Raw genomic sequence first — 24,474 nt, forward strand, 5'->3', positions numbered from 1 at the left:
AGCTTGTTTCCTCGTGTTCTCAGCATCGTTGACATTTGCAACCACTGCCTCGATTTGGATCTGTCATTTCACTCTTTTTTCTTTCTTTCTTAAAATTTGGACTCGTTTCCTTACCGACAGAAGCCATCCTTTTTATATTTTTGGCAGGTTGTCAAAACCAAAGAAGGAACGAACTCAAGTTTTCTATTTTTTTAACTGGTTTTTTGAACTATTCTTTTTGTTCGCCTTCTCTCGAAAGCGTCCTCCGACTCGTTGCGTCGCGCCTCTCGCTTGATACAAGTTGGAGAAACTGTGGTGAATGGTTCGCATTCTGCAAGCGATACAGCAGGGCGCACACTTGATCCGCACAATGTCTCGAAAGCGCTTGATAGTGGGCTGCTGCGTGGTTGCCATGCTGCTTCTCCAGCTGACGCTGTGGCAGCGCGCGACCAAAGATGATTCCCGCGCTGAATACGACGGATCGCTGCTGCACGGTTCCACGGGAAAGCAGCAGCAAAACGAGGACACCGCGTTGGCGGGGTTGGATGCTGCCGAACTGCTCGCGGCTGCCACCTCCACGCGCGACTTTGGCGCTCTGCCCGCTTGGGCCCTGGCTGATCCCGCTGTTGTTGCGACGTTCGACACACCTGCACTGGCTGACTTGTTCCTGCCTCCGCCGGCGCCTGCGGTTGCGCCACCGATTCTCTGGCACGGCGACGGCTTTGCGCTGATGAATGTGACAGGTAATCCGCTCGACCAGCTCCGCGTCGTCAGCGGCGTCTCCTGGCTGCCTCCCGTGCTGGACGTCCCGCCAGTCCCTCGTCCTGCAAGCCAAGAGGCCCTGGCACACAGCGCCAAGATTGAGCGCGAGGTCGCGGCGGCGTCCCGTTCGATGCCTGACACTGGTTCCGTGGCTGCTCAGCTCGGCTTCACCGTGTCGCACCCGCTCGACCGCAACATGACCTTCTCGCCTCGCTTGCCCATCAAGGTAGCTGCCTGGATGGACCCGTTCACACACGCATGCTTTGATCCGGAAGCCCACCTGTACTTGATCAACGTGACCACATGGAAGGAGGAGATGGAAGCCATCCAGCCCGACGTGCTCATCATCGAGTCGGTGTGGAATGCCGCTTGGAATGGATTTCTACGCTCCAAGACGCCCGACAATAACGTCCTGGTCGACGTGCTCAACTATGCCAACGAACTCCAAATCCCGTCCGTGTTCTGGAACAAGGAAGACCCTCCGAACTTTAACAAGTTTATCAACTCGACCTTCATTCGGCACGTGTCGGCCCTGTTTACGACCGAGGCGCGCGCCGTTCCGATGTACATGCAAGTCTTGGGTCACGACCATGTCTTTGTCTCGTCGTTTGCTGCCCAGCCCGTCATCCACTCGCCTGTGCGCTCGCACCGCCCGCGAACTCCCGGCTATGCCTTTGCTGGGACGTATGCGTACACTACGCGCTATCTCCACCGTGGCCCCGATCTTGACATGATGCTCGCACCCGCCTTCAAGCGCGGCCTGGCCATCTTTGATCGCAACCTGGCCATCAACCCGTACCCCGTCTTTCTGCACCCCTTCCCTCCGCAGTACAACTCGAGCTTGCGCGGCGCTCTCGACTACTCGTCGGTCGTGAACGCGTACAAGATGTTTGACTCGTACCTGAATGTCAACTCGGTCAACGACTCGAGCACCATGTTCTCCCGGCGCGCCCTCGAGATTTCGATGAGCGGCACGCCCGTCATTACGAACGTGTCGCCCGCTATTCGCCGAATGCTGAGCTCCGAGGGCGTCCGGGTTGTGCGTTCCACCGAAGATGCCGAGCGGTACATGACCGAGTTTGAGAATCCGCTCGTGCGCGAGAGGGTGGCTCTCACTGCCCAACGTCGCATTCTTGCCGCGGAAACCTACGAGCTTCGTCTCCGCGCAATCATCATGGCCGTAGGGCTGAATGACAAGTTTCCACCACAGCCACATGGCGTGACGGTCGTTGCTACCCTGCAGTACGCACAACCGGCTCCAGGAACTCGTGCCGCAGTGCTGGTTGCCGAGCAACTCGCTGCCGCAGCTGGCGGTGACAGTGAACTCGTACCGCTCGTGGAAGACGATCCGGTGACGGACATTGACGACTGCATCTTCCCGGAGCTGGTCGAGTATGTTCAGACGTTCAAGCGGCTGCAGTACGCTGACAAAGAGTTGGTGATTTGTGTGGCGGGCCATCCGTCGCTTCCAACCAAGAAGTCGCATGCGCGTCGCGTTCCCCGCTGCTCGCCCGAGCGGCTGTATCGCAAGTCCGCCATTCAGGCCTTCCTCGCCGTGGCGTTCCCGGACGTTCAAGCCGTCATTGCCGAATCGCTCGACTGGTCCAAAGCTGCTTGCATGAATTATGCCATCAAAGTGACCGGCAACGTCCCTTCTGCCAAGCCGTACCTGCTCTTCCTCGACCCAGTTCAGTTCTACGGCGCCAACTTTTTGAAGGACGCGATTCCTGCGTTTAGCTACACGGACGCGGAAATTGTCGGCAAGAGCGCAGTGCAGACTGTCTTGTCGCCCGACTTGCAGGAGGCGGCGCACCTCATTACTCTGCCCATTTCGCGCTACGAGCACGCCGTATCGATTCAAGACCCGCTGGCGGTTGGGTTGTTTACGTGGCAGCCAACCTGCGAACACGAGTATGTCAACACGATTGCGGCCGCTCCATCCGCCGTGTTCAAGCGCTCCATGTTCCAGCGGCTCTCGGTCAAGTTTGTCGCCTCGAGCGATTCGCCGTTGGAGGATTTGATTGCCGATTGCACCGAGCTTGGCGTGGTCATGTATTCGGCGAATCGCCACAACTTTGTGTATGTTCCCCCGCAAGTTGTTCAGCACCATGCAGACCATCCGTCAGAGGCTGGTCACGGTCCTGTGGTTGGCAGTCCCATTACCGCGAACATGGTCGAGTATGTGAGCTGGTAGTGTGGCTTGTGCTGTTCCAGCGATTTGATGTGCCTCTTTTATTTGTATCTTTTGATGTACTTTATTGATGTGAGTGAGTGCGTCCGTGTTTCGACTCCTCAAGTTGAGATTATCTTGCAGTAGTTTTTGTTCAGACCTTGCAAACAACGTTTCGCTTTGTGTGTTTATGCATTTTTCACTCGCAGCGACCGACTCTACATTTTTGATGTCCAGTCTTTTCTATTCCATTGCAGGACCAGCTGCCGAGATTGGCAAAAAAAAAGCACACAACGAACTTCACACCAAACAACAACACACACAAAAAGAGCAACAGCAACAACGCACAAAAAGAGCAACAGCAACAACGCACAAAAAAGAGCAACAACAAGACAAACATGCAAATCGTTTCACCTCCTCCTCCCTTTTCCCAATCTTAAACGCAACGCATTCACATCCTAGTTGGAGCAGTTTCCACACAACAGTTGTCCGTTGACAGAGTACATGGCCGCGCCAACGGCGAATGGCTTTCGGCACTGCACGCACGTCAAGCAGTCCATGTGATAGGGAGATTTGCCGCGGAAGCGGATGTTTTGGCCACTGCCAAAGCCCTTATGGCAAGCGACGCAGACAATGCAGTTAGGATGGAACTTTTGCCCATCGACCTCCATGAAGCTGCCAACGAGGGCTTGCGAGCATGCAAAGCACTTTGGTGCGTATTTCTTCTCGTAGTCGTTCGAGCAGTACAGCTTCCCGTTGTGCTCAATGAAACCGCCGTTGATCACCTCCTTGCACTCTGCGCACGCAAAGCAAGCAACATGCCATTGCTTGTCGAGGGCGCGGATGCCGGAGCTGTCGATTCGTTTGTTGCAAGCGGCGCAAGTGCTTGAGAGATTCACGGTCGTCTTGGACACCAATTTAAAGTGCTCTTCGCAATACGGGTTGCCATTGTACGGCCGGTAGGATTGGGCAGTGAGGGTCTTGTCGCAGCTGGCACAGCGCAAGCAGTGCTTGTGGTACCAGCCCGAAACCTCGCCCTCGCAGAGAAAAGCGTCGTTGTCGTGTGTCGGACGATCGCACTGCGGGCAAACTCGGTCGCAGCACGTGTCGCACACAAAGCCGTCGGCACAGTCGCCAAAGCTGTCTCCGTGCTCGATGGGCTTCTTGCAGCCGGCGCACTTCATGCATGTCAAGTGGTAGTATGTCTCGCCAACCGATGTGAATTCGCCGAGCAGAAACTCGCCGCACGTCCCGCACTTTTTGCCAAACAGTGTGTTGTAGTCATCCAAGCAGTACAGCTGGCCCTCGTGGTCCATCATGTTGCTTCCGAGGACGTCCATGCAGACTGGAGGGGGGGGGAGGCACCCACAAAGCCGCAGTTGTCAGTGCATGTTGCATGATGGCAATTGCGTCTCAGTTGTTGTTGTGGCGCGCTGACACTTACCCGAGCAGACCAGGCATGCATTGTGGTATATCTTGCCATTGACTGAGCTCACGTCCTTCTCGCACGGTAGCGAGCATTTGGTGCAATCACGGGCTATGAGATTTTCGCATCGGTCAAAATTCAGACAGAGTGAGTCAGTCAGTCAGGATCATCCCCAGTGTGCCGGTTCCACTCCCTTCCAATCCAGCAGCGATCTTGCTTCCACATTCAGCCATCTCAAGTCCACCACCACCACCACCCGCCGTGTCAGCACACTCTGGTTTTTTGACATGGACTTGGAGGGCGTGCGGGAACGGCAAGTGTTGGCCTTTCCAAAAGAGGGACCGGCCTGCCTCTGATGCTTCAACTTTTGCCAAATGCCAGCAACACCAAGGCCACCATGGCCACCACGCTCAGGCCGAGGCGCCAACGAGGCCGCGACCAACCCGAATGCAAATCCAAAAAGGGGCATGTCAAGGATTCAAACCTTCCAAATGCAAGAATAAAAGTAAAATAAAAACAAAATAAAAATAAAAGAATAAAAAAAAAAAAAAAAAACGAACAAAACCACAGTTTGGAGAAAGTGAAGCAGACCCAGCAGCCACCCAAATCCACAAGACGTCGATCGCATTGGCAAGAGTGGTGCAGACAGGAGCGGGGAGGAGCGAGACCCGAGTGCGTGCAAAGACTGTGTTGAACTGATTTTTTAGACAAGTCTTTTCACGTCAATCAAACAAAGCATTCCGCAGGCAATGCCCTGTCAGATGAAGCCTGGCGACACACACATCTCCCAAACCCGGATGCTCAGCATCAGCCAGAGTCGGGACAATTGGGCGTGCGCGGCCTCCTCCGCGTCGCTCAGGGGTCGAGTGAGAGCGAGATGAGTTTGACAGGTCAAAAAAATAATCCGAAAATGAAAAAAAAGAAGCACACAACTTGCCACCAGCAATCTTGCTCAAACCAGAGCGAATGTTAGAGTTGGGAGGAGAAGAAGAGAGAGAAAGATAGAGAAGAGTCGATGGGGGAGCTGAGACGGCATGGCGTGCGAGTAAAGCCAGAATCGGAGCGGACTGTTCTTCGTCGAGCTGGGTCTTGTCTTACGCATTGAAAAACTGTGGTGAATGCAATGGACTGGACTGTGTTGGGATTTGGGTTGTTGACTTGCGTGTGCTTCCTGTCAATGTCAAAACACAAATTGCATGCAGTGGAGACTTTGTAGTTGAAATCAGTGAAAAGAAATCGAGTGAAAAGAAATCTCGAGCGAAAAGTGTCGCCTCGCCATGTCAAGTCGACCACCAATGGACGGAAACTAGCCAATGATTGTTGAATTGTTTATTTGAAATCAAAAACAGGGAGCTCGCACATGTTGCATTTTTGGATTTGATCGAGAGTTAACAAAGCAAAAACCACGAACTGCTCAATGAATCCGAGCAAGCTCTTCCACGTACTTGAGAAGATCATCCACACTGACGGGTTGGCCGTCTCGAACGAGGCCTGTGACAACCACTTGCATCTTGTCGCGTGGGAGGTCCAAGAAACATTCAATCAAATCGCCATCAATGAATCCTTTTGCTTCCGTCAGGCGCCGCTCGTTGCAGAACGAACGCCACCTGCACCAAACCATCCCGACAAAGCATGGGGCAATGGAGCCAAAAACAATGATGAGCAAACACACAATCCAGTGGCAAAACAGAAAAAGAATCAGAAGAAGAAAAAGAAAAAAGATAACAAGCCAAAGTCCCGCGCTCTGAAAACTCACGCGCTATGGTTCAGGCCTCCAACTCCCTTGATCACTTTGGCCATGGCAGCCTGAACGAGTTGAAGGAACTCGTACTGAGAACGGGTCAGCCGAGCAATGACGCCAATGACTCCGTTGCCTGTGCCAAAAAGCGTGGACGGTTGGATTGGCTGCTCCTGCTCGTCAGGGAGCTTCATGACAAGCGAGCCTAGCAACACAAAGAGCACCAGCGACAAAGCAAAAACAAATACAAGAGAAGGTCAGCACGTCTTTTGTGGCAATCATTTTGCTCGCTTCTCCCAGCAGACTTTTGACACCTACCAGCGCGGAATTGGTTGATAAACTCGCCCACGTGAAACTCGCCCACAACCTCGAGGCGCTTGCGCTCCTCGTCGGTGGACGCTTCCAAGTTTCGGCGGCACGTGAAAATGTTAAAGGACGACTCGCCACCAATGAAGACGTCGTCGTCGAGCATGTCCACCGCAGTCACCCAATTTGGACACGTGTCTCTGATGAGGGAATCGACAAAAACAAAACATCAGCAAACCAGCAAACAACCAAACAGGGACCATAGCTCCTTCAACACTTGACGAGCAAAAACTCACTGCGCAATCTCTTCAATCGAGCTCGTGCCAGACTTGTACATCAGAAGCGAAATCGATCGCATCAGATCACCGACAATGATGAAATCACCGCGAGACTTGAGGTACAGTGTGAGAATGTGGCCATGATGACTGCACTCGGAGACAAGCTCACGGATGCCGTCGCCAGTGAGATTCCACTTGAACAAGTTGACCTTGCTGTTGATGCCTGCGAGCAGTTTGCCGTTGAACGCATTCAGCGAGTACACACAACCTTTGACATCCTTGGCGGTAACAAGGTGCAGCGCGCCCCCCGCCACGTCAAACACGAGGATGCGGCCGCGTTTGGGCTCGTCTTCGGACGGAATGACAAACGCCGTGCCAACTACAAGGTAGACGGTCGAGTCCGACGAGTCGTTGGCAAACGAGCACGAGATGAAGCTCATGATGGTTTCCGTCGAAGGAAGCTGGAACGAGTCGCGGATTTCAAACGTCTGCCCGTCAAACAAGCGGACAAAGCTGGTGTCCTCCAAGACATCCGACGGACTACGGGGCCCATCATCAAAAGCCATCGGACGCACGTTTTGCGCGCGGGCGGCGACGTTGCCAGAATTGGAGCCAACAGGAAGCGGCTCAGCAAGGGTCACGGTGGCGACACCGTAGGTGCGAGTGGGCTCGTGGTACGCAATGCGCCGAGGCATTTCGCCAAGCGGAATGGCGCGGACGTGCAACTTTTGGATTTCATCAATGGTTCCAATGGTGAGAGAGGTGCTCGACACGACCGCGAGACAGTCGGCAAAGCTTTCAGAGGTGAATGGGCAGACGTGCGTCACTTCGCGCAGATTCACATTCGAGTACAGCAGCTTGCGATTGCTCGAGTAGATGACGGTGGGTCGGTCGGAGCACGCGAAAACGTGGGTTTGCCCACGCGAAACAAACGCAGAGAGCAAAATGGGCTGCGTCCCGAGGGAAACACGCTTGTGGTCGGTCAGCTGCTGCGATAGCACATCGAACGAGTAGGTGTGCATGCTGCCATCACCGAGCGCGCACAACAGGCGGGGTTGACCTTCGAACGTGGCCATAAGAATGGAGCGCGGGATGATCTGGCCTTCGAGGGGTTGCACGAGCACTTGCTCCAGGGTGGGAACGCTGAGCACGCGGACTGTAATGTCCGTCCACAAGCCCACGGCACAGACTTGCGACAGAGGTTGACCACCGATGGGTGTAATGTCGACACAAGCAATTTCGTGGTCCATTCGAGCGTGGCCGATTGGCACAAGGTTGCCGGAAGCTTCGACAGAGAGGCACACGAGATGGCCGCCTCCGCAAGCTACCAGCACTTGAAAGTCGTTGCTGCTCGCCATGGTAATGCGCGTGCCGGGGGCGTACCTATCCGGGACGCTGGCAGGGGACCAGCTCGCAACGAGCGCCTGAGTGGAGCAGTTCACCAGACGCACCTCAGTGGCCGTGACTTGCAAAAATTGGTCACCGCTGACATTGGCACAGTGCAAGGTTTGGCTGTTTTGGTCGAGGCCTGGGATTTGCATCTCCTCGAGTTCCTCGCCTGACGACATGCCGAGCAAGCGCGTTTCTCCAATGAATGACACGACAAGAATCGAACGATAGAGTGCAGCTTCCGTCGGCTTCAAAGACCAAATGCCCTTGATGCCGGGCAGCTCAATGGTGGCCTGCTCTTCAATACCAACGCCGTTTCGCACAACACGGAGCGAGCCGTCCTTGAAGGCACCAGAGCACGTAACGACCTGGCACTGGCCTTGCCTCTCGAGATCCACGACAGCCATGTCACAAATCGGGCCAAGATTGCTGAACGACTCCAAAACTGTGTGTGTGTGTGTGTGTGTGTGTGTGTGTGTGTGTGTGTGTGTGTGTGTGTGTGTGTGTGTGTGTGTGTGTGTGTGTGTGTGTGTGTGTGTGTGTGTGTGTGTGTGTGTGTGTGTGTGTGTGTGTGTGTGTGTCTGTGTGTGTGTGTGTGTGTGTGTGTGTGTGTGTGTGTGTGTGTGTGTGTGTGTTTGTGTGTGTTGTGCACAAACGCAAAGGTGCTTGGTGTGAGGTAAAGGAATCATCTCGCCGGACACCTTCGACGACAAAATCGCTGCTTACCCCGAACAAACGACCCGGTCTCGTCGCGCTCAGTGGCAAGACGCAGCAATTGAGAGTCGCCAAATTGAGAGCCACCAAATACCACGCCATTGTCAAGGTAAGTCAAGCACGAAAGAATGGAGGTGACACCCAAACGGTCAATCTTGATGGCTGTGACTTTGTCTTGCCGGTCGTGCGTCAGAAGCACTGAGAGGAGATTGCCCTCAGAGTCGGCAAGCAAAAACCTGTTGGTGTCAATCACCGAGTAGCACTTGATGATGGCAGGACGCATGGCCACAGAGCGGAAGGCGCTACCAGAGTGGTACGTGATGGTTTGCTCGCCAACAATCAACACGCCTCCCAAAGGCTGAACGCAAGCACGACAACAACACAGCAAGAGAGAGAGAGAGAGAGAGAGGAAATGAGAAACAAACGAAACAAAACAAAAGGCCGGGGGGGGGCGGGCAAAGACAATCGCAGAGGAAACGAGTGCCTACCATGAGAACTGGGATGAGCAAAGAAGCGCCTCCCTCAACGTTGTTTTGAGCCCAGGGTCCTTCGGCAAACTCCTTTTCCTTCAACAACACCTGGTATGTCTTCACATGGCGCGTCTCCTTGGTGTCCTGATACAGCACGAGGATTGTTGGGCGATCGTAGCCGCGCAGAAACTTAATGTCGAAAACTTGGAGCTCTTCCAGCCGAATGTTGAAGGCGTCCTTGAATTGGCCGTGAGGGTCGATCGGAATGACTTTGAACATGCCATTGTAGAGACGCAGGCCTATCCACACCACCAAACGCAGTGAGCAAGAGCAACCAAAGTAAAACGGTGGATGTCCCCCCCCCCACAAATCGAGTGCAGCGTTCTCACCAATGAGACGACAGTCTGGATCAATGACTCCAATGGGCCCGAGATCAGCAGGGTTTCCACTCTTGTCCTACGTCCATCGCAGGTAAGTCCAACTTTTCATTACAAGCGTGTAGACCTCGAACAACAAAACAAACGACGAGCTTTGTACCTGAAGATCGCCGTTTGCTTTTGTAACAAGCTCGCCCGTTTGCGCATCGTATGCCAGAACGGTGAATGCATATCGCTCGGTGCAAATGAAGAGTAAATCTTGTTGTGCATTCTAGCAAACAAAAATTTGGAGTGGATGAGCCAAAAAAAAACAAACAAACAAAAAAAAGCTGTCGGTCTTTCATGGCACTTACCGGTGGTCGGAACAGCTGCATGATGGCGATTCGGCCGTACATGCCGGCATCGAGCAGTCCGTGGATGCCGTCTGCGGCAATGGTGTGGATTTCAATGCGCGTCGACTGCAGCAGAGCAGAGGGAGAGTGAGTGAGTGAGAGTGAGCAAACGAACGCAACAGTGCAGCGCTCCAGAAACGGCCCTCCATGAGCGCATAGTGTGTGAGTGTGTGCGTTCTGTGTCTATGAGCGAGAGGGAGAGGGAGAGAGGGAGAGGGAGAGGGAGAGGGGCAGAAGGGCAGAAGGCGAGATCTCTCCATTCCATCCACTGTCGGTGCCCAGGAGGCGGGCAACGCGTTCGGGTCCCAACATGGATGGCAGAACGCGTTTTCTCCTTTGCTTGAGGATGAGAGTCGAGCGGAACGCGGCCAAAAGGTCGAAAATGAACGCCAAACAACACTAAAAAATAAAATAAAATAAAAAAAAAATAATAATAATACAATAAAAACGCCACATTGACATTGAAGCTGATGACCGAACGGATCGCTCGCTGCGAACGACAGCAGCGACGCGTTCAACCAGTCTTTGGTTAAGCTAAGGAATCATCAGAGCAGCGCCACTTCAACCCTCATTCATCACAGCGCCAGAACAAAGCCACGGCGCCAAACGAAAAGGAAAGAAACTTGAAACGCCGACGCACTCCTCACTCGCTCACTCACCATCACTCACTCACTCACTCGACGCTCTTCCGCATCGAAAACAGGTTCAAAACGGACCAATGTGAAGCGACACAATCAGCTCAGCAAAAGGCAAAAGCTGAACACAAACCTTCGCAATGATCAGGTTGCGCTCGTGCGGCGCAGTAAAGTTGCCAGTGACGACGTGCGTCACGACGGACGGCGGATGCGCAGTCACAATGTAGTTGAACGGCGACAGCTCGACCGCTTTGGCCGACGACGCAGCAGTCGCTGGCGCACTGGTTGAGGTCTCGCTCGTGTCCATCATGCTTGGTTTGTGTGTTGCTGGAGTCGAGCCGAAAAACAGCAAAAAATAAGAGACTGAGATCCGAGCTCTGAAGAAACGCGTCTCAGAGGCTTGGGGGTTCTTTTTGTTGTGGTTTATGTTATTCTAAATGGTATACAGTACACTTGCACTCAATCCCACTGACCATTCAGTCAGCGTTGTATTGCATTGCATTGACTTTAATTCGGTCATTCATTTTTTTTTTTTTTTTTTTTTTTTTTTTTTTTTGGCTTCGTCTGTGATGGTCGTCGTCACTCGAAGCTCGTCTGCAGCGGCCGCAGCAGGACCGATTCGCGCCACACACACGGCGTCACAGGAGCCAGCAAAGCGCCGGCACATTGCGATGGTGCTTGCGTTGGTGTTTGGCATTGCTGCCGCCGGGCTCTACGCGGCTTACGCGACGTTTCCAGAGCTGCCCTCAGAGTAACGACCCAGACCGAGACAGAGCTGCTACGTGGCCGGGGTTTTTCGTGTTTTTGTGTTTTTGGGGTTTGAACTCACAATGTGGTGTCAAAAACCTTGTTGGACTCAGGCAAAGTACGGCGCTCCGAGCAGCATTGAGCTGGCAGGGACTCGTTTCTGGCGACAAGCTCACCACAGTCAAATTGCTGAGCTCCACTTTGCAAGAGATCAAGAAAAACCACTTTGCGCACGTCCTCGCATTGTTTATGCTGACGTATATCTTGTATGGACGAGCGCACTCGTGCACTATTTGGCTGTTTGCGCGGATTCACTCAAGTTCTCCGAATTTTGGCGCTTGTTTTGGGGTTTGGCTGTATTAGCCTGCAGACATTTGCTGTGCCGGGTTCAGTTTTCCTGAGCATTCTAGCAGGCACGCTGTTTCCGTTTCCGCTGGCCCTTGCGTTGGTTTGCGTGGTATGTTTGATTCGTTTTTTGATTTTTTGTTTTTGAAGTTGTAGGTATCCCCGTTGTGGGGAAATTCCTGTCATGCTCACCACCTGCTTCTGTTGTTGGATTCTCAGTGCTCAGCCACGGGAGCATCGTTTTGCTACCTGCTTTCACGGCAGCTTGGACGACAGCTTGTCGAGCGAGCATTCCCAGAACGCCTTGCGACTTGGCGCGCGCAGGTAACGTGGAGGCAGACGTTCAGCAGCTAGATACAATCGTGACTCTGACGGAATGGTTTGCTAAATATGGGTGCGGGCTTGTGGTGCATTTGTACCATGTAGGTCGATCGGCATCGCGACAACCTGTTTTACTACCTCTTCTTTTTGCGCGTGACGCCGTTCGTCCCAAATTGGTTTATCAATGCGGCGTCTCCGCTGATTGACATGCCTCTCATCACGTTTGCCTCGTCCACATTTTTTGGTACGAATGTGCACAATGCTGGCGCCGTTGATGCGCTCTCAACGCCGCGCTCTGACTTGTTCCTGTGGTTTGTCTTTTGTCATCCCATCCAGGCGTCATCCCACTTTCATTGTTCCACATCCAAGGTGGCAAGCTCCTCAATGAACTAACAACGACCACGCCACCACTTTCTGCGTTCCTCTTATCTGGTGGTTTGGGTCTGATCGCCCTGCTGCCGACTTTGTTCAAGAACAAACTTAAAGAGCGCATGGACTGAGTTCACCCCCTCGAGAATAGCAATTTATAGAATAAATGTCTTCAGGTTTGCCAACAGTTGATGGAATCAATGTGTCTTCGGGTTCATTATGCGCATTAGTTGTTGTTTGGTTCCGGTGACCAGCATTCGTTGGATTGGGTGTCATCATTTCGACCACTTGTGACAGCCTCCAAAACTGCACCAGCACGCTAGTTTATTACATGCCTGACGAACAGCATGTTTGATTTGGGCACAAGTTTCATTTGCCTGGACGGAACACCATCAATCAGCCATGCTTGCACACAAACGGCTTTTCTGAGCCTCATTCGTATTTCGGCGGCTGGAACTGCTGGGCTTGCGGGGCCTGTTGGTACGGCTGCTGCTGCTGCGGCTGGACAGTCTTGGGGCCGCGCATTTTCCCCAAGACGAATGGAATACCAATGGCAAGCAGCAAAAGCAAACCGCCAACCAACGGACGGTAGCGAATCCAACCCAGGGCAATCACCACGAACGACAACGAGGTCGCCAGCGTCAAGTTGATCAGAAGCACACCGAAGCCGACAATCGTGCGCACGATCGGAATCCAATCAACAAGGACCCCAACAATGCTTGTCGCGGCGGCAAAGCCAAAGAACATGAGCAGCCAGCCCACAAAGCGGAAGGCCCACGACTGCACAACATTTTTGGCTTGCTCGGCCGAGAGGATGTCCTACCCGATTCAAAAATATAACCAAACAAAGCAAGAAAAAAAAAGTAAACAATACAATTCAACGTGCTCATCCTCTGCCATCGGGCCACTCACGAACCAGGATGCCTCACCTCGGCGCTACGAACGCCGGAAACCAAGAATTCCAGAGTGTGTCCATGCGACAGGTAGGGTTCGAGACGTTTTCCACTCTGGCGTGCAATGACGCTGACGCTGGAAGGGGAGGCGTGCTTGTCCGTGTTGCCTGCATAGCGGAAGCGGATGCGAAGATCACCAGCCTGAAGATCGCCACGGTGCTGAACAATGTACAACGAGCCATCCTGGACGAAGACGCTTTTGCCATTCGTGGAGGGAATTTGGGTGTGGTGCGTCAGGTCGACAGTATGCCAGTCCACAATCTGGTCAATCAACGAGGAGGATAGCTGGTAGCGACCAACGGCAACTTTGTCAGCAGTGAACGAGCGAGACGGGAAGGCAAAATCGCTGCAACAACAACAAACAAACAAACAAACGAACAAACAAACAAACAAACAAACAAACAAACAAACAAACAAACAAACAAACAAACAAACAAACAAACAAACAAACAAACAAACAAACAAACAAACAAACAAACAAACAAACAAACAAACAAACAAACAAACAAACAAACAAACAAACAAACAAACAAACAAACGAAAAAAAAAAAAAACCTGAGCAATGTCGCGTCAACAGCAGCATCGGTGTCTGAACTCCCCTCGCCACATCTACTCTACTTTTGGGTCATGATCACTGCGGTACCTAGGGTTCTCATGACCGAACGGATTGTCAAAGGTGCGATGGGACACCAAATCCGACCGCCAGTGTTTCTCATAGTAGTATGAGATCTCCTCGCGCGTACCGCCAGGCTCGTTGAACCGATGCGTCGTGGTCGTCTCCACCCACTGGTACATTTCAACCGTCCGTTCCAAGCGGGCAGCTTGAATCGAGATTCCGAATGCAGCATCCGCGACGTTCTGATCAATCAATTCACTCGTCGTGAGGCACCAGTCCCAAAAAGGCCATTCTCTCTCGGCGAGCATGTATTGCGAGAGTTGCCCTTACACTGGCAGCATGGAGCAAGCCTGTCAGGTAGACGAGGCTGCCGTCCGTATGCGTGGATTCGCGTTCCGATGACGCGAGCGCGACCACCTTGCGAAGTCCCTCGTCCAGCGCTTGAGCCATGTGGACCGTGTTGCCTTCATTCCAGAACAGCTACACAGCCCCAAGTCAGCCAGTTTGCCAATTGCAAGCCCAAAGCGACAACGAGGTGGGTAAGCATTCAACACGGCATTCACGTTGAGAATCGTCTCGTCCTGCTTTTCTCCTTCAACCGTGCGTACCAAGAAACAGGCCCCTGCAATGAGAAGCGTTCCAAACACAATGCCACCGAGACTGTTGCCGACGCGCGAGAAGAAGCCCTGGTCTTGGCGGAAGGTCGTTCGGGTGTGCGAGTACCCGCTCGATCCGCCATAACCACCACCACCACCACTCTGCGACATTGACATTGAGACGTTGCAGTAAGTAAGGAAAGAACAGAAGAAGAAAAAAGAGGAGTGATGCAATGCTTGTTTTGGCCAATGCACTTGTTCGAATGCAAGCAAGCATTCAATTGCTGGGGGGGAGATTGGTCTGTGTGTTGAAGTGCTCGAGTAGTTTTGATCAAACTCTGTTTGACTTGGACGCATAGAAAATCGTGTACTAGCAACTCCACAAGACGGAATGAAATCATTGTAGCATGCTTGCAGAGGGCAGCGGAGTTCTTGCTTGATCTGAGCGCAAGTTCGTTGTTCGGACTCGTTGTTTGTTTTGTTCTTTCGTATCCGCTTTGTGAGCCTTCTCTTTCGTGTCGATTCGCCCTTGATTTTTCTTCAATCGAATGAATGAATGAATTTTTCTCCTTCCAAATGAAGAAGCATTCACTCCTTCCAATGCAGCTGGTCGGGCAGCTCTTTTTGAACGCGCTTGTCGCGACGAGCGATTCGTTCTTGGCTCCGTCGCGTGCGGGCCACCCGTCGCCGTCCACGAGCAGCATCCGAAACCCGCCGTCCGCCACCTTGTCTGCATCCTCATCATCCTACTCTTCATCAGTATCGTCATCGCAGCGTGCTTCGCGGCCTAAACTCCAGCCATCCGCCATCGAACCCATGCAAACCGCTGCCCTTCCGGTAAACCACGCTCCGACGGTCTCTCAGTCCCGCTCCCTCCCTCTCTCTCCGTCCCTCTCTCTCTCTCTCTCTTCTCCACCCAACTCAACACCAGAACACTCACCTGTGTGTCTACGTGAGCCTATTCGTCATCGCTTCCTACGTCCCTTTCCATCCTTGCTTTTCGCGTGGCTGAGGTTTGAGGTTTCCCGTTTTTTTTTTTTTTTGGAAGGAGGTTCTTTTTTTTTTTTCAGTTTTTATTTTTTATTTTTTTATTTTTGACACCAGAGACTTGCTCTGCCGGCGACAATGATGATCATCAACAACATAATCACGATAGTGATAATTGACAGTAACAATCGCTAGAATTACGATGGTCGTTGGATGCGGTCGCCGAGACTTTTGATACTGTCGTCATTGACCACAGCTCTTGGGTTCGCTCGATTTGCTGCGGATTTGTTGCAAAAAGCTCACTTCCAACCACTTTTTGTTTCTCTGTTCCTTGGCGACGATAATGTTCGTAATAGCAATTGCAGGCAAACCGAAAGCACAGGAAGCCGAGGCAGCATCGAATCCGTCACTGCGCCTCGCGGGTCGAGGAGCTGGCTGAATTTGTCCTGAATCCTCAAGTTGACTTTGCCGCTCCGGTGAATTTGCCTAAACGAAAGGTCGAGCATCGCATGAAACTCTGGACAATTTCCGAACACGATAAGGTACCGAAACAAACAAACAAATCAAATTGAAAAACCAAATTGGGATTTTTTTGTTTCTGAATTTTCGTGTGGTTTTTTCTTCTTCTTTGATACGCAGCTTCGCCGAACCTGCGTGCTTGTTGCTTCTAAATCAACGCATTCCAACTTGCGAAGCCGCGTCATTGAACGTCTTTCGCGGCTAATATCGGCGCAAGTCGAACAGCGTCCACTGGAGAACGAGCACAACTTTGACCTCGGCGGAGACGAGTTCAGTGACAACTTCCACCTGAGCATGGATGACGATTTCACCGAGGGCATTGCTTGCAGTGGCAACACTTTCGAGAACGGCCTTCTCATGGCGTGTTCAGAGTCTGGTCTGTCGGGTCGCGAAATGGCACGAATTTTGTTGAGACGCGAAACGCTCCTTCGCAAGCTTCTCTCGGTCTTGCAAGAAACGCGTCAGATGACGCACACCACGCCATATGTGCGCATGCTCATCACCCTTGATGACATGCTCGGCAGTGAGGCTCTGCCTCTCGCCGGTCTGCTGGCTTCGAACGATGTCTGGTGCCTGACGGCGCTTCGCGGCGAGCCCTTGGACGAGCTTGTGGCACACACGTATTCCATTCTTGATCAAGTTGCATCGATGCGCGTGTCATACCAGCTCTCCAGCGGGCCTGGAATGCTCTCGATGATGTTCAGGCAATGCTCCATCGAAGATCGTGTAGAGTACAGCCTGTGCCAAGCCGACTCACCCGGCCCCGTCGACGACGACGAGCATTTTATTGATTGCTACGACTTTCCCGCAAGCGCACTGGATGACAGCGGGTCCAACTGTGCAATCGCGGCCATGTAACGGCCGTGTCAGGTTTTTTGAGTTTTGTGGTTTGTTTTTTTGGCTTGCATTGGCTAAAATCAGTGCTGCCTTCCCTCCGCATTGTACTTTACACCCCTTCATTTTGTATCCATGAGTTTTTGTATCATTAATAAACCGGCTTGAGCGTGCCTGGGTTGATCCAGTGGGTGCGTATCTGCCAAGAACCGAAATTTCTCAGCAGTGCCAAAGCTTGTGATTTCTCAGTTAAACACATTTCTCGGATCATCTCTGCAGCCACTCCATACTCGCTCTCTCGCTCTATCACAACTCATTCAGTCTTCCATATTCACATCTCGACATAGGACGACATGGGCGAGGCGGTCAACTTGCCATTCTCGCTGCACCGTCTCTTTGAGCCACGCGCGCCGCTCTTCTTCCTCAAGCCGCTCGACCAGCTGCCCTATGAGAAGGTACGCATCAAGACGAGGGGTAAACGGGGGGGGGGGAAGCGATCCGAACGAGGTGCTTTAGGAGGGGGATCGTTTGCTTGTCGTTTTTTGTAACGCTTTGTCTCGAGAGCCAGTGCGACAATGCGACAATGCGACAATGCGACGCTTGGTGGCTGTTTGCTGTGCCCCACTTTGTGTTTGCTGAAGCGCCCCGTGGGTGAGGTGGATTGAGATCGAGTGCGTACAGACCCAGAGATCTCTCCATCTTCCTGTTTCCTGTGCCCTCTTTCCCCCTCCCCCTTTTCAAACCCTACAATCGTCGTCGGTCACATAATCACATTGCACATCTCGATCGGCAATATAGTCACGCTCTCAAATGGCTTGCTGGAAGGCGATCAAAAACTCACAAACTGTTGCAACCTATTTGTTTGGATTTTTGGTTCAGAACCTGCCGTCGTACACTGGCATCGGTCATCTCGTACACAAATTTGAGAATCCTGCAGACACGCCGGCAGCAGTGTACATTCCATCCCGCCTTGAAATCCGGGCCAAGAAGGTTTGTTTTGTTCAATCCCGCATCGCTTTTGATTTAGTGAAATAATACTGACGATGTTGTCTTCCAACTTCAGCGCCAAGCGGATGAAAGTCGTCACGCGAGTGAACTCGAGACTGCCACAGCAGCATGGCATCCCAAGGAAAACCCAAACGCCACTTCCGACCCGTTCAAGACGTTGTTCATTTCGAATTTGGTATGTTTTGCTTCTGCCTTGCCTGCTACGGTTGTCGTTGCTGTTGGGACGAAACCTCACTCTTTACTCGGTCGCCCTTCTAGAGCTATGACACGACTGAGGAATCCCTCAAGCGCGAAATGGAAGAATATGGCTCAATCAAACAGGTTAAAAAAAATGACTCAAACCTTTTAGTCAAACCATTCTCGCCGCCCTGCTCCAACTCACTTTTTGTTGTCCCTTGGCATGCCTTGTTGCAGATTCACATTGTGCGAAACACTCAAACCTCCAAGCCCCGCGGCTACGCTTTCGTGGAGTTTGAGCACGAACGGGACATGAAAGGTGAGCCATCTCGGCGCTACGATTTACAATGCGTTTGTTTTTTCTATCTTGGGCTGACTGTTTGTTTTTTGCTCCCTCGCTTCAGATGCATACAAGCAAGCAGATGGTCGAAAAGTCGATGGTCGGCGAATCGTAGTTGACTTTGAGCGCGGTCGGACAATCAAGGAGTGGAAACCAAGACGATTAGGTACCAAATTTCGCGCAGAGCCGGGGGAGGGGAGGGAATGCGAAACAAGGAAACATCCACTGACATGAACTCTTCTTGCTGTCTTTCATCTTCCTGAACATTGATGCAGGAGGCGGCGTTGGCTTGCCACGACAAAATCCCAAGGATGCTGCCAAGGCGGACGGAGTGCACTCGATCGTGCCACAGCGCGCCCGCAGCCGCAGTCGTAGTCGTAGCCCTGAACGCCGCTATGATGACCGCCGCGACGACCGCCGCGACGACCGCCGGGATGATCGGCGAGATGACCGACGAGATGATCGCGATCGTGATCGTGATCGTGATTCTCGCGACCGCTACTCTGACCGCGACCGCTACTCTGACCGTGACCGACATTCTGACCGCGACCGATACTCTGACCGCGACCGTTCCGACCGTGACCGTTCCGATCGCGACCGGTCTGACCGCGACCGCGACCGTGATCGCTACGATCGAGACCGATACGATCGTCGCTAAAAGACCTGGTAACGAAGGCCGGTCACTCGATGTTTCGTTTCGTTTGTTTTTTTTGTTTTCCTCCAGTACACTCATGTTCCACTGCTACTCCCACTTCAGGAGCAGTAATCAGCAACCAACGCATCAAAGCGATTTATGTTTGTCTTGTCTGAAGTGTTTCAAGGGATACATATAAGGCCGGTGTATTTCGCGCGTGTGCATTGCAGATTTCATAACAGGCGAAAGAAGATTGCGAAAGCTCAAAGCAGAACACAACCATTCTCCGGTTGGTTTTAAGAAAAAAGCAGTGGCGCCATTTGGCCTGGCTTCAAGGAGCGACTACTTCTTGAGCGCCTCAACCTTGATAACAGAGAAATTGACACCATGTTGCTGCAATCGCTCAATCAGTGAAGTCTGAGCGAAGGCAGCTGCGGGAGTGAGCACACCGCCCTTGTACGGGATGGTTTTGCGCTCCTGAAGGAGCACGAGAGCCGACTGCACCAGGAAGATGGGCGTGGCAATGTAACCGGGCTCTGAGCAACCAAACACCAGCGTATCGCACAAGTTAGGAATGGGGAGGGTCGGGGAGGGCAGCACTATCACGAAACGACACAAGACGAACGCTCTTACCAGGGCCGGCAACACGAGTGACAATTTTCTTGTCGGGGCGCTTCGTCTCGACAGCGTCCTTGGAAGAGTAGCCAAGAGCGTAGAACGTCATGGAGAAGGACGTCGTGTTGAGCTGGCGACGGGTGGGGCCCTCATGCGAAAACAGGCCGAACGTGAAGAGCTTGGGGTGCTGTCGGGTGCAACAGATAATGCAAGCACAATTCTCACTTCAGTAAGGGGCACACTTTTCCCGCGCAGATACCAGCATGATTTGTCCAAGCACGGCACCACGGCACCACGGCACCATCGAATTGCACACTAATTTCAATTTTTGATTGGCTTTGGTTGTTACCTTCAGCAAAATCTTGCGCCCGAACGGATAGCGCGCAAACAGTTGGAAGATGGACCCGAAGAAGAAGAAGAGAATCAGCGTCCAGAACGACGAGATGGTAAAGTAGGCGCCGTATTGGATGGGGGACACGCCGCGAGCCTCGTAGTTGACACGCTGGGTGCGCCTGACAACAGACGCATCAGCACCCATGAACGGCATGCACCAGCGATCGCTCTCCTTGTGGAAAAAGGCACCTGCGCGTCGCTTGATCGGAGGGGCAACGATCGGGAGCCGCGCGCTGGCACCCGCCTGACGGCGGAGCTGATCGAGCTCGCCGCGAGCACCAAAGCCGTGCACCGCCGACTCGTAGGTGGCATAATGGCCACCCATTCCCTCCGGTCCCGAGTGAATGGACAGGTAGCTTTCAATGTTGGACACCAGCTCGGGGGTGCCAAACTGCTGCACGGCGAACGCAGTGCCCAAGTCTGCAGGAATCGAGTCAAATCCGCAAGTGTTCACGACAATGACGCCCTTCTCTTCCGCCTGCTTGTGGTACTTGAGGGCGATTGTTTCGAGGTACTGCGAGTTGCAGGGAAATGAGAAGAGTGTTTCCAACAGCCAAATAAACAGAGCACAAAGTGCACCAATCTGCCTCACCTGCGGTTCACCGCTGACGTCAAGAAAGTCGGTGCCAGCATCGATGCAAGCCTTGACGACTTGCTCTCCATAGAAGCGATACTATGAAATGGAGACAGAGTGAGATTTTGAGTTGAGTTGTTGCGTTTTCAGCTCCCAAAAGCGTGAGTGCGGCCATTTGTAAAAGTGTCGTTCGTCACATACAGGTCCAACGCAGTCGAGGATGACGCGCGCACGCTGAGCCATGGCCTTGAGCGATGCTTCGTCTGCCACGTCCGCGATGACGAGCGGGATGTTCTTGATCGACTGGTCATTCAGCGTGCTTGCGACATTGTTGAGCACCTCTGTTGCCCCGCCACCCCAAAAGCAGCAGCCAGCCAGCCAGCCAGAATGGTCAGCACACACACATACACAGACATACAAACGACCAGAACGCAAGCAATGAATCACTGCTTTCAACGAGGTGCGGATTAGTAGGAAATTATCCGTCCGCTTCCGCTTTTTTCTCAACCCGCTCTTCCAGCAATTCAGCAATGCAGCAAGCGGCTGAATCAAGGACATCCATGCATAGCTCGAAGCGTGTGTGTGTTTTTTTTCACCTTGCAGCTTGGCCTTGTTGCGACCGGCGACCGCCCAGCTCAGCTTGTCCTTGTTCGAGCGCGCAATGTCCTCGACGACCATTGCGCCAGTGAAGCCCGTCGCGCCAAACACGATGGCGTCAAACTCACGTGTCAGAGAGGACATTTTTCAAAATGGGGAAAAAATAAAAAAAAAAAATGACGACAAAAAAGACTGACAATGAAGTTTCCTCAGAGAGATGAACGAGACACGAATTGGAGAGCTCGCACGCAACGACCACGACGGACAGACCGACCAAGCGGCGTTCAATGAATTGCCACTATGCACTACTGAGAGAATATCGCTCTACAGCTCTCGTTAGGACGGAGCTACTGCACAGCAGCAGATTGATCGGAAGTCGGTCAGAATGATGGAAATTGGACGATCGCGTTTCCCCCCCGGTTTCCCGGTTTCAGCCTCAAGCAACTGGACAATGGGACACTGTTTGTCATGCTACAAACAGCTCTCCACTGACCCCTCATCGGAAAGGTCAAGTCAGTCCTTCCTTTTCCCTCCTTTGATTCCCAGATCAGCAAATGCGGATTGTTCCAGTGCTGCTGGCGTTGACTGCAGTGTTGGCGCTGACGTCGCTCTCCCGTGCGGCCCCTCGCGTCCCTGGCAAGACGCTTGTTCTGCTCGAGAACTACAGCTTGCGCCAGACGCACTCGACCTTCTTCCGTCAGCTGCAAGGTAGAAGCGCAGAAGCGGGACCAGAGACAACGACCCCTCGTTTTGTGTGCTTGCTGTTCCAGCCCTCCCATCCCCATCCCCGCCCGGGTGCAGCAATCCGGATCCAGCATCCAAAGGACAACGATTGTGAACCACGATGATGGGCTGATGAAGCGTTCGGTCGAGAATGGAGAGAGCGAGATCAGTGCACTTGGGATTGAGCTTTGGACGGATTTTTCCCCTCAACAACTCCACAAGAGGCCGTTCTCAAGCAGCGTGCTGGCATCCGATTGGGGCTTCGGCTTGAGAAACGCATTGCATTGCATTGCATTGCAGTCCATCCAAACAGCGCAACCCGACCTGAATGAATGCTGAATGCTGGGATCTCAAACGATCTCTGTTTTTTTTTTTTTTATTTTTTTTTTTTTTTTTTGGCTTTGAATCCGAAGGGTCTGATGAGACTTTGGGGGTCATGGAATAGACGCGTTTGACGCTGAGCGTTGCTCTGAGGTTGCAAATCGAGAAGCACAACGTGTGGTCTGCCAGGCGAGCGCGACGACGACGACGAGAGAGAGAGAGAGAGAGAGAGAGAGAGAGAGAGAGAGAGAGAGAGAGAGAGAGAGAGAGAGAGAGAGAACAATTTTTATTTATTATTTTCAATGGATTTTCAATGGATTTCAATTTTTTTTTTTTTTTTTTTTTTTTTTTTTTTTGGTTTTGGTTTTGGTTTTGGTTTTGGTTTACTCACAGTTTGACCCGTTTCAATCAATGAATCTGTTTTTGGTCTGCTGCTCTCATTGGACACAGAGCAAGATTTCACCCTCTCGTTTGCGCTGGCCGACGAGAAGAAGCTCTCTCTGAGCAGCTACGGCGACCGCATCTACGACAACTTGATCATCTTCGCCCCGTCTGCGGAGGAGTTTGGCGGATCGCTCACTGTGCGCTCCATTCTCGACTTTGTCGACCACGGTGGCAACGTCATTGTTGCAGGCAGCTCGAGCATTGGCGAGCCCATCCGCGAGTTTGGCAGCGAGTGCGGCTTTGAGTTTGACGAGGAGAGCGCGGCCGTCATTGATCACATCAACTTTGACTCCAAGCTCGACAACGGCGAGCACACCACCATCGTCACCGATCAGATCATCGACAACAAGGTAAGATGTTGATTTGTGTTTTGGAAGCGGCGGTGCTTTGGAAGCGGGGTTGATTTTGGTTGGTTGAGCGTATGCGGTTTATTCACTTTGCATTTCTTTTTGACTTTGTCGCCTCACCCCGCCGTCGCTACCTCATCTTGATTGCTTGAATTGTACGCCCCAATGATCAGTTGATTGCTGGCACCAACAAGGGCCGTGTTCTCTTCCGCGGCGTCGGTCTCGTGCAGGATCTGTCCAACCCCCTTACCATCCGCGTCCTGTCGGCTGAATCCACCGCATACACTTACTTTACCGACGAGAAGGTTTGTTCTGTGCCAGTCGCGTGCCGAGGAAGGATTTGCATACCGGCAGACTTATCACTTATCCTTTTCTTTTGTCTGTTGTTTCCCTTTCCCCCCCCCCTCTTTCCAAACAATGCAGATCTCGGTCGCTCCTCACGTCGTTGGCAGCAAGACAGTGTTGGTGGGTGCCTTGCAGGCGCGCAACAATGCTCGCGTTCTGTTCTCTGGCTCGCTCGATCTCTTCTCGGACGAGTTCTTCAACGCGCAAGTCAATGTTGCTGGCGCGACTGCCTCGCCATCTGCCAACCGCGACTTTGCCATCAGCGCTGCGCTCTGGACCTTCAAGCGCTCTGGTATTCTCCGTGTGAGCGGCGAACCCAAGCACCATCTTGCCGGCCAGACAACAGTTCCAGAACTGTACACTGTGTTTGACCAGATCGAGTACTCGCTTCGTGTGGAGGAGCTCGTCGACCGCAACTGGGTTGGCTACCAGGGCAATGACATGCAGCTCGAGTTTGTCATGCTCAACCCTTACTTGCGCTTGACGCTCAACAACACTGGCGACGGCGTCCAGCACGCCAGCTTCCAGGCTCCCGACGTCTATGGCGTCTTCCAGTTCCGCGTCGACTACAAGCGCACCGGCTACACTTATGTGCAAGTGCACAACCAAATCCCCGTTCGGCCGTTGCAAAACACTCAATACGAGCGATTTATTTTCTCGGCCTTCCCCTATTATGCTTCGGCCTTCTCCATGATGGGTGGCCTCTTTGTCTTCTCGCTGGTTTTCCTGTACCATCGCGAAGCCCCTGCTACCAAGAAGAACTAACTGCCAACCCATTAAGGCAGGGCTGGTGATGACAACTGTTCGCGAGCCAGGAGGTTGTGACGTAATTTTTTTTTCCCCCCTCTGCTTTCTGACGTCCTCGCCTCAGTCCCGTGTGCTACTGTTGCACCAGCCTCATCTAAGTAGTACAAAACAGCTCATTTTTGTGCATGTCTCCGTATGTATCGTTGTGTGTATGTGTTTGTGTTTCACAATAACAAATTTTTTCCTTTTTTTTGCTTTTTTTTTTGCTTTTTTTTTGTTTTCGACT

At 52.5% G+C, this 24,474-nt stretch overlaps 9 protein-coding genes across 9 annotated transcripts; 5 read left to right on the plus strand and 4 right to left on the minus strand.

Annotated features, from left to right (window-relative positions):
- The first annotated feature begins 71 nt into the window (after positions 1–71).
- CAOG_00928 (hypothetical protein) lies at positions 72–3,120 on the plus strand. Its single transcript, XM_004365742.2, has one exon. The coding sequence runs from the start codon at positions 299–301 to the stop codon at positions 2,933–2,935; it is 2,637 nt and encodes an 878-aa protein (XP_004365799.2). The 5' UTR covers positions 72–298; the 3' UTR covers positions 2,936–3,120.
- A 120-nt stretch (positions 3,121–3,240) lies between these two features.
- Positions 3,241–5,476, minus strand: CAOG_00929 (hypothetical protein). Its single transcript, XM_004365743.2, has 3 exons — positions 5,436–5,476; positions 4,356–4,448; positions 3,241–4,256 (listed from the first exon to the last, which is right to left on the minus strand). Exons 1-3 carry the CDS (start codon positions 5,437–5,439, stop codon positions 3,370–3,372), a joined length of 984 nt encoding a protein of 327 aa, XP_004365800.2. The 5' UTR covers positions 5,440–5,476; the 3' UTR covers positions 3,241–3,369.
- Positions 5,477–5,651: 175 nt separating this feature from the next.
- On the minus strand, positions 5,652–11,005 carry CAOG_00930 (UV-damaged DNA binding protein). Its single transcript, XM_004365744.2, has 10 exons — positions 10,770–11,005; positions 9,963–10,067; positions 9,770–9,880; positions 9,622–9,688; positions 9,251–9,531; positions 8,775–9,120; positions 6,678–8,493; positions 6,394–6,581; positions 6,094–6,280; positions 5,652–5,944 (listed from the first exon to the last, which is right to left on the minus strand). The coding sequence occupies exons 1-10, from the start codon at positions 10,944–10,946 to the stop codon at positions 5,752–5,754; spliced, it is 3,471 nt and encodes a 1,156-aa protein (XP_004365801.2). The 5' UTR covers positions 10,947–11,005; the 3' UTR covers positions 5,652–5,751.
- A 174-nt stretch (positions 11,006–11,179) lies between these two features.
- Positions 11,180–12,603, plus strand: CAOG_00931 (transmembrane protein 41B). Its single transcript, XM_004365745.2, has 6 exons — positions 11,180–11,387; positions 11,497–11,649; positions 11,747–11,840; positions 11,948–12,052; positions 12,155–12,293; positions 12,386–12,603. The coding sequence occupies exons 1-6, from the start codon at positions 11,206–11,208 to the stop codon at positions 12,547–12,549; spliced, it is 837 nt and encodes a 278-aa protein (XP_004365802.2). The 5' UTR covers positions 11,180–11,205; the 3' UTR covers positions 12,550–12,603.
- A 41-nt stretch (positions 12,604–12,644) lies between these two features.
- Positions 12,645–14,836, minus strand: CAOG_00932 (hypothetical protein). The gene is made up of 5 exons (XM_004365746.2): positions 14,596–14,836; positions 14,318–14,467; positions 14,015–14,229; positions 13,348–13,717; positions 12,645–13,237 (listed from the first exon to the last, which is right to left on the minus strand). Exons 1-5 carry the CDS (start codon positions 14,758–14,760, stop codon positions 12,851–12,853), a joined length of 1,287 nt encoding a protein of 428 aa, XP_004365803.2. The 5' UTR covers positions 14,761–14,836; the 3' UTR covers positions 12,645–12,850.
- A 347-nt stretch (positions 14,837–15,183) lies between these two features.
- Positions 15,184–17,138, plus strand: CAOG_00933 (hypothetical protein; the record flags this gene model as incomplete). The annotated part of the gene is made up of 3 exons (XM_004365747.2): positions 15,184–15,420; positions 15,927–16,112; positions 16,210–17,138. 3 exons carry the CDS (start codon positions 15,184–15,186, stop codon positions 16,945–16,947), a joined length of 1,161 nt encoding a protein of 386 aa, XP_004365804.2. The 3' UTR covers positions 16,948–17,138.
- Positions 17,139–17,220: 82 nt separating this feature from the next.
- On the plus strand, positions 17,221–19,296 carry CAOG_00934 (Snrp70 protein). Its single transcript, XM_004365748.2, has 7 exons — positions 17,221–17,378; positions 17,803–17,913; positions 17,987–18,106; positions 18,190–18,252; positions 18,346–18,427; positions 18,513–18,614; positions 18,724–19,296. The coding sequence occupies exons 1-7, from the start codon at positions 17,277–17,279 to the stop codon at positions 19,104–19,106; spliced, it is 963 nt and encodes a 320-aa protein (XP_004365805.1). The 5' UTR covers positions 17,221–17,276; the 3' UTR covers positions 19,107–19,296.
- CAOG_00935 (saccharopine dehydrogenase) lies at positions 19,270–21,433 on the minus strand. The gene is made up of 6 exons (XM_004365749.2): positions 21,261–21,433; positions 20,866–21,005; positions 20,683–20,763; positions 20,047–20,604; positions 19,716–19,884; positions 19,270–19,618 (listed from the first exon to the last, which is right to left on the minus strand). Exons 1-6 carry the CDS (start codon positions 21,403–21,405, stop codon positions 19,425–19,427), a joined length of 1,287 nt encoding a protein of 428 aa, XP_004365806.2. The 5' UTR covers positions 21,406–21,433; the 3' UTR covers positions 19,270–19,424.
- Positions 21,434–21,776: 343 nt separating this feature from the next.
- Positions 21,777–24,435, plus strand: CAOG_00936 (dolichyl-diphosphooligosaccharide-protein glycotransferase). The gene is made up of 4 exons (XM_004365750.2): positions 21,777–21,969; positions 22,756–23,099; positions 23,270–23,401; positions 23,520–24,435. Exons 1-4 carry the CDS (start codon positions 21,816–21,818, stop codon positions 24,204–24,206), a joined length of 1,317 nt encoding a protein of 438 aa, XP_004365807.1. The 5' UTR covers positions 21,777–21,815; the 3' UTR covers positions 24,207–24,435.
- Positions 24,436–24,474: the final 39 nt, after the last annotated feature.

Source organism: Capsaspora owczarzaki (assembly GCF_000151315.2).
Source record: "Capsaspora owczarzaki ATCC 30864 unplaced genomic scaffold supercont2.1, whole genome shotgun sequence".
Lineage (NCBI taxonomy): Eukaryota > Filasterea > Ministeriida > Capsasporidae > Capsaspora > Capsaspora owczarzaki.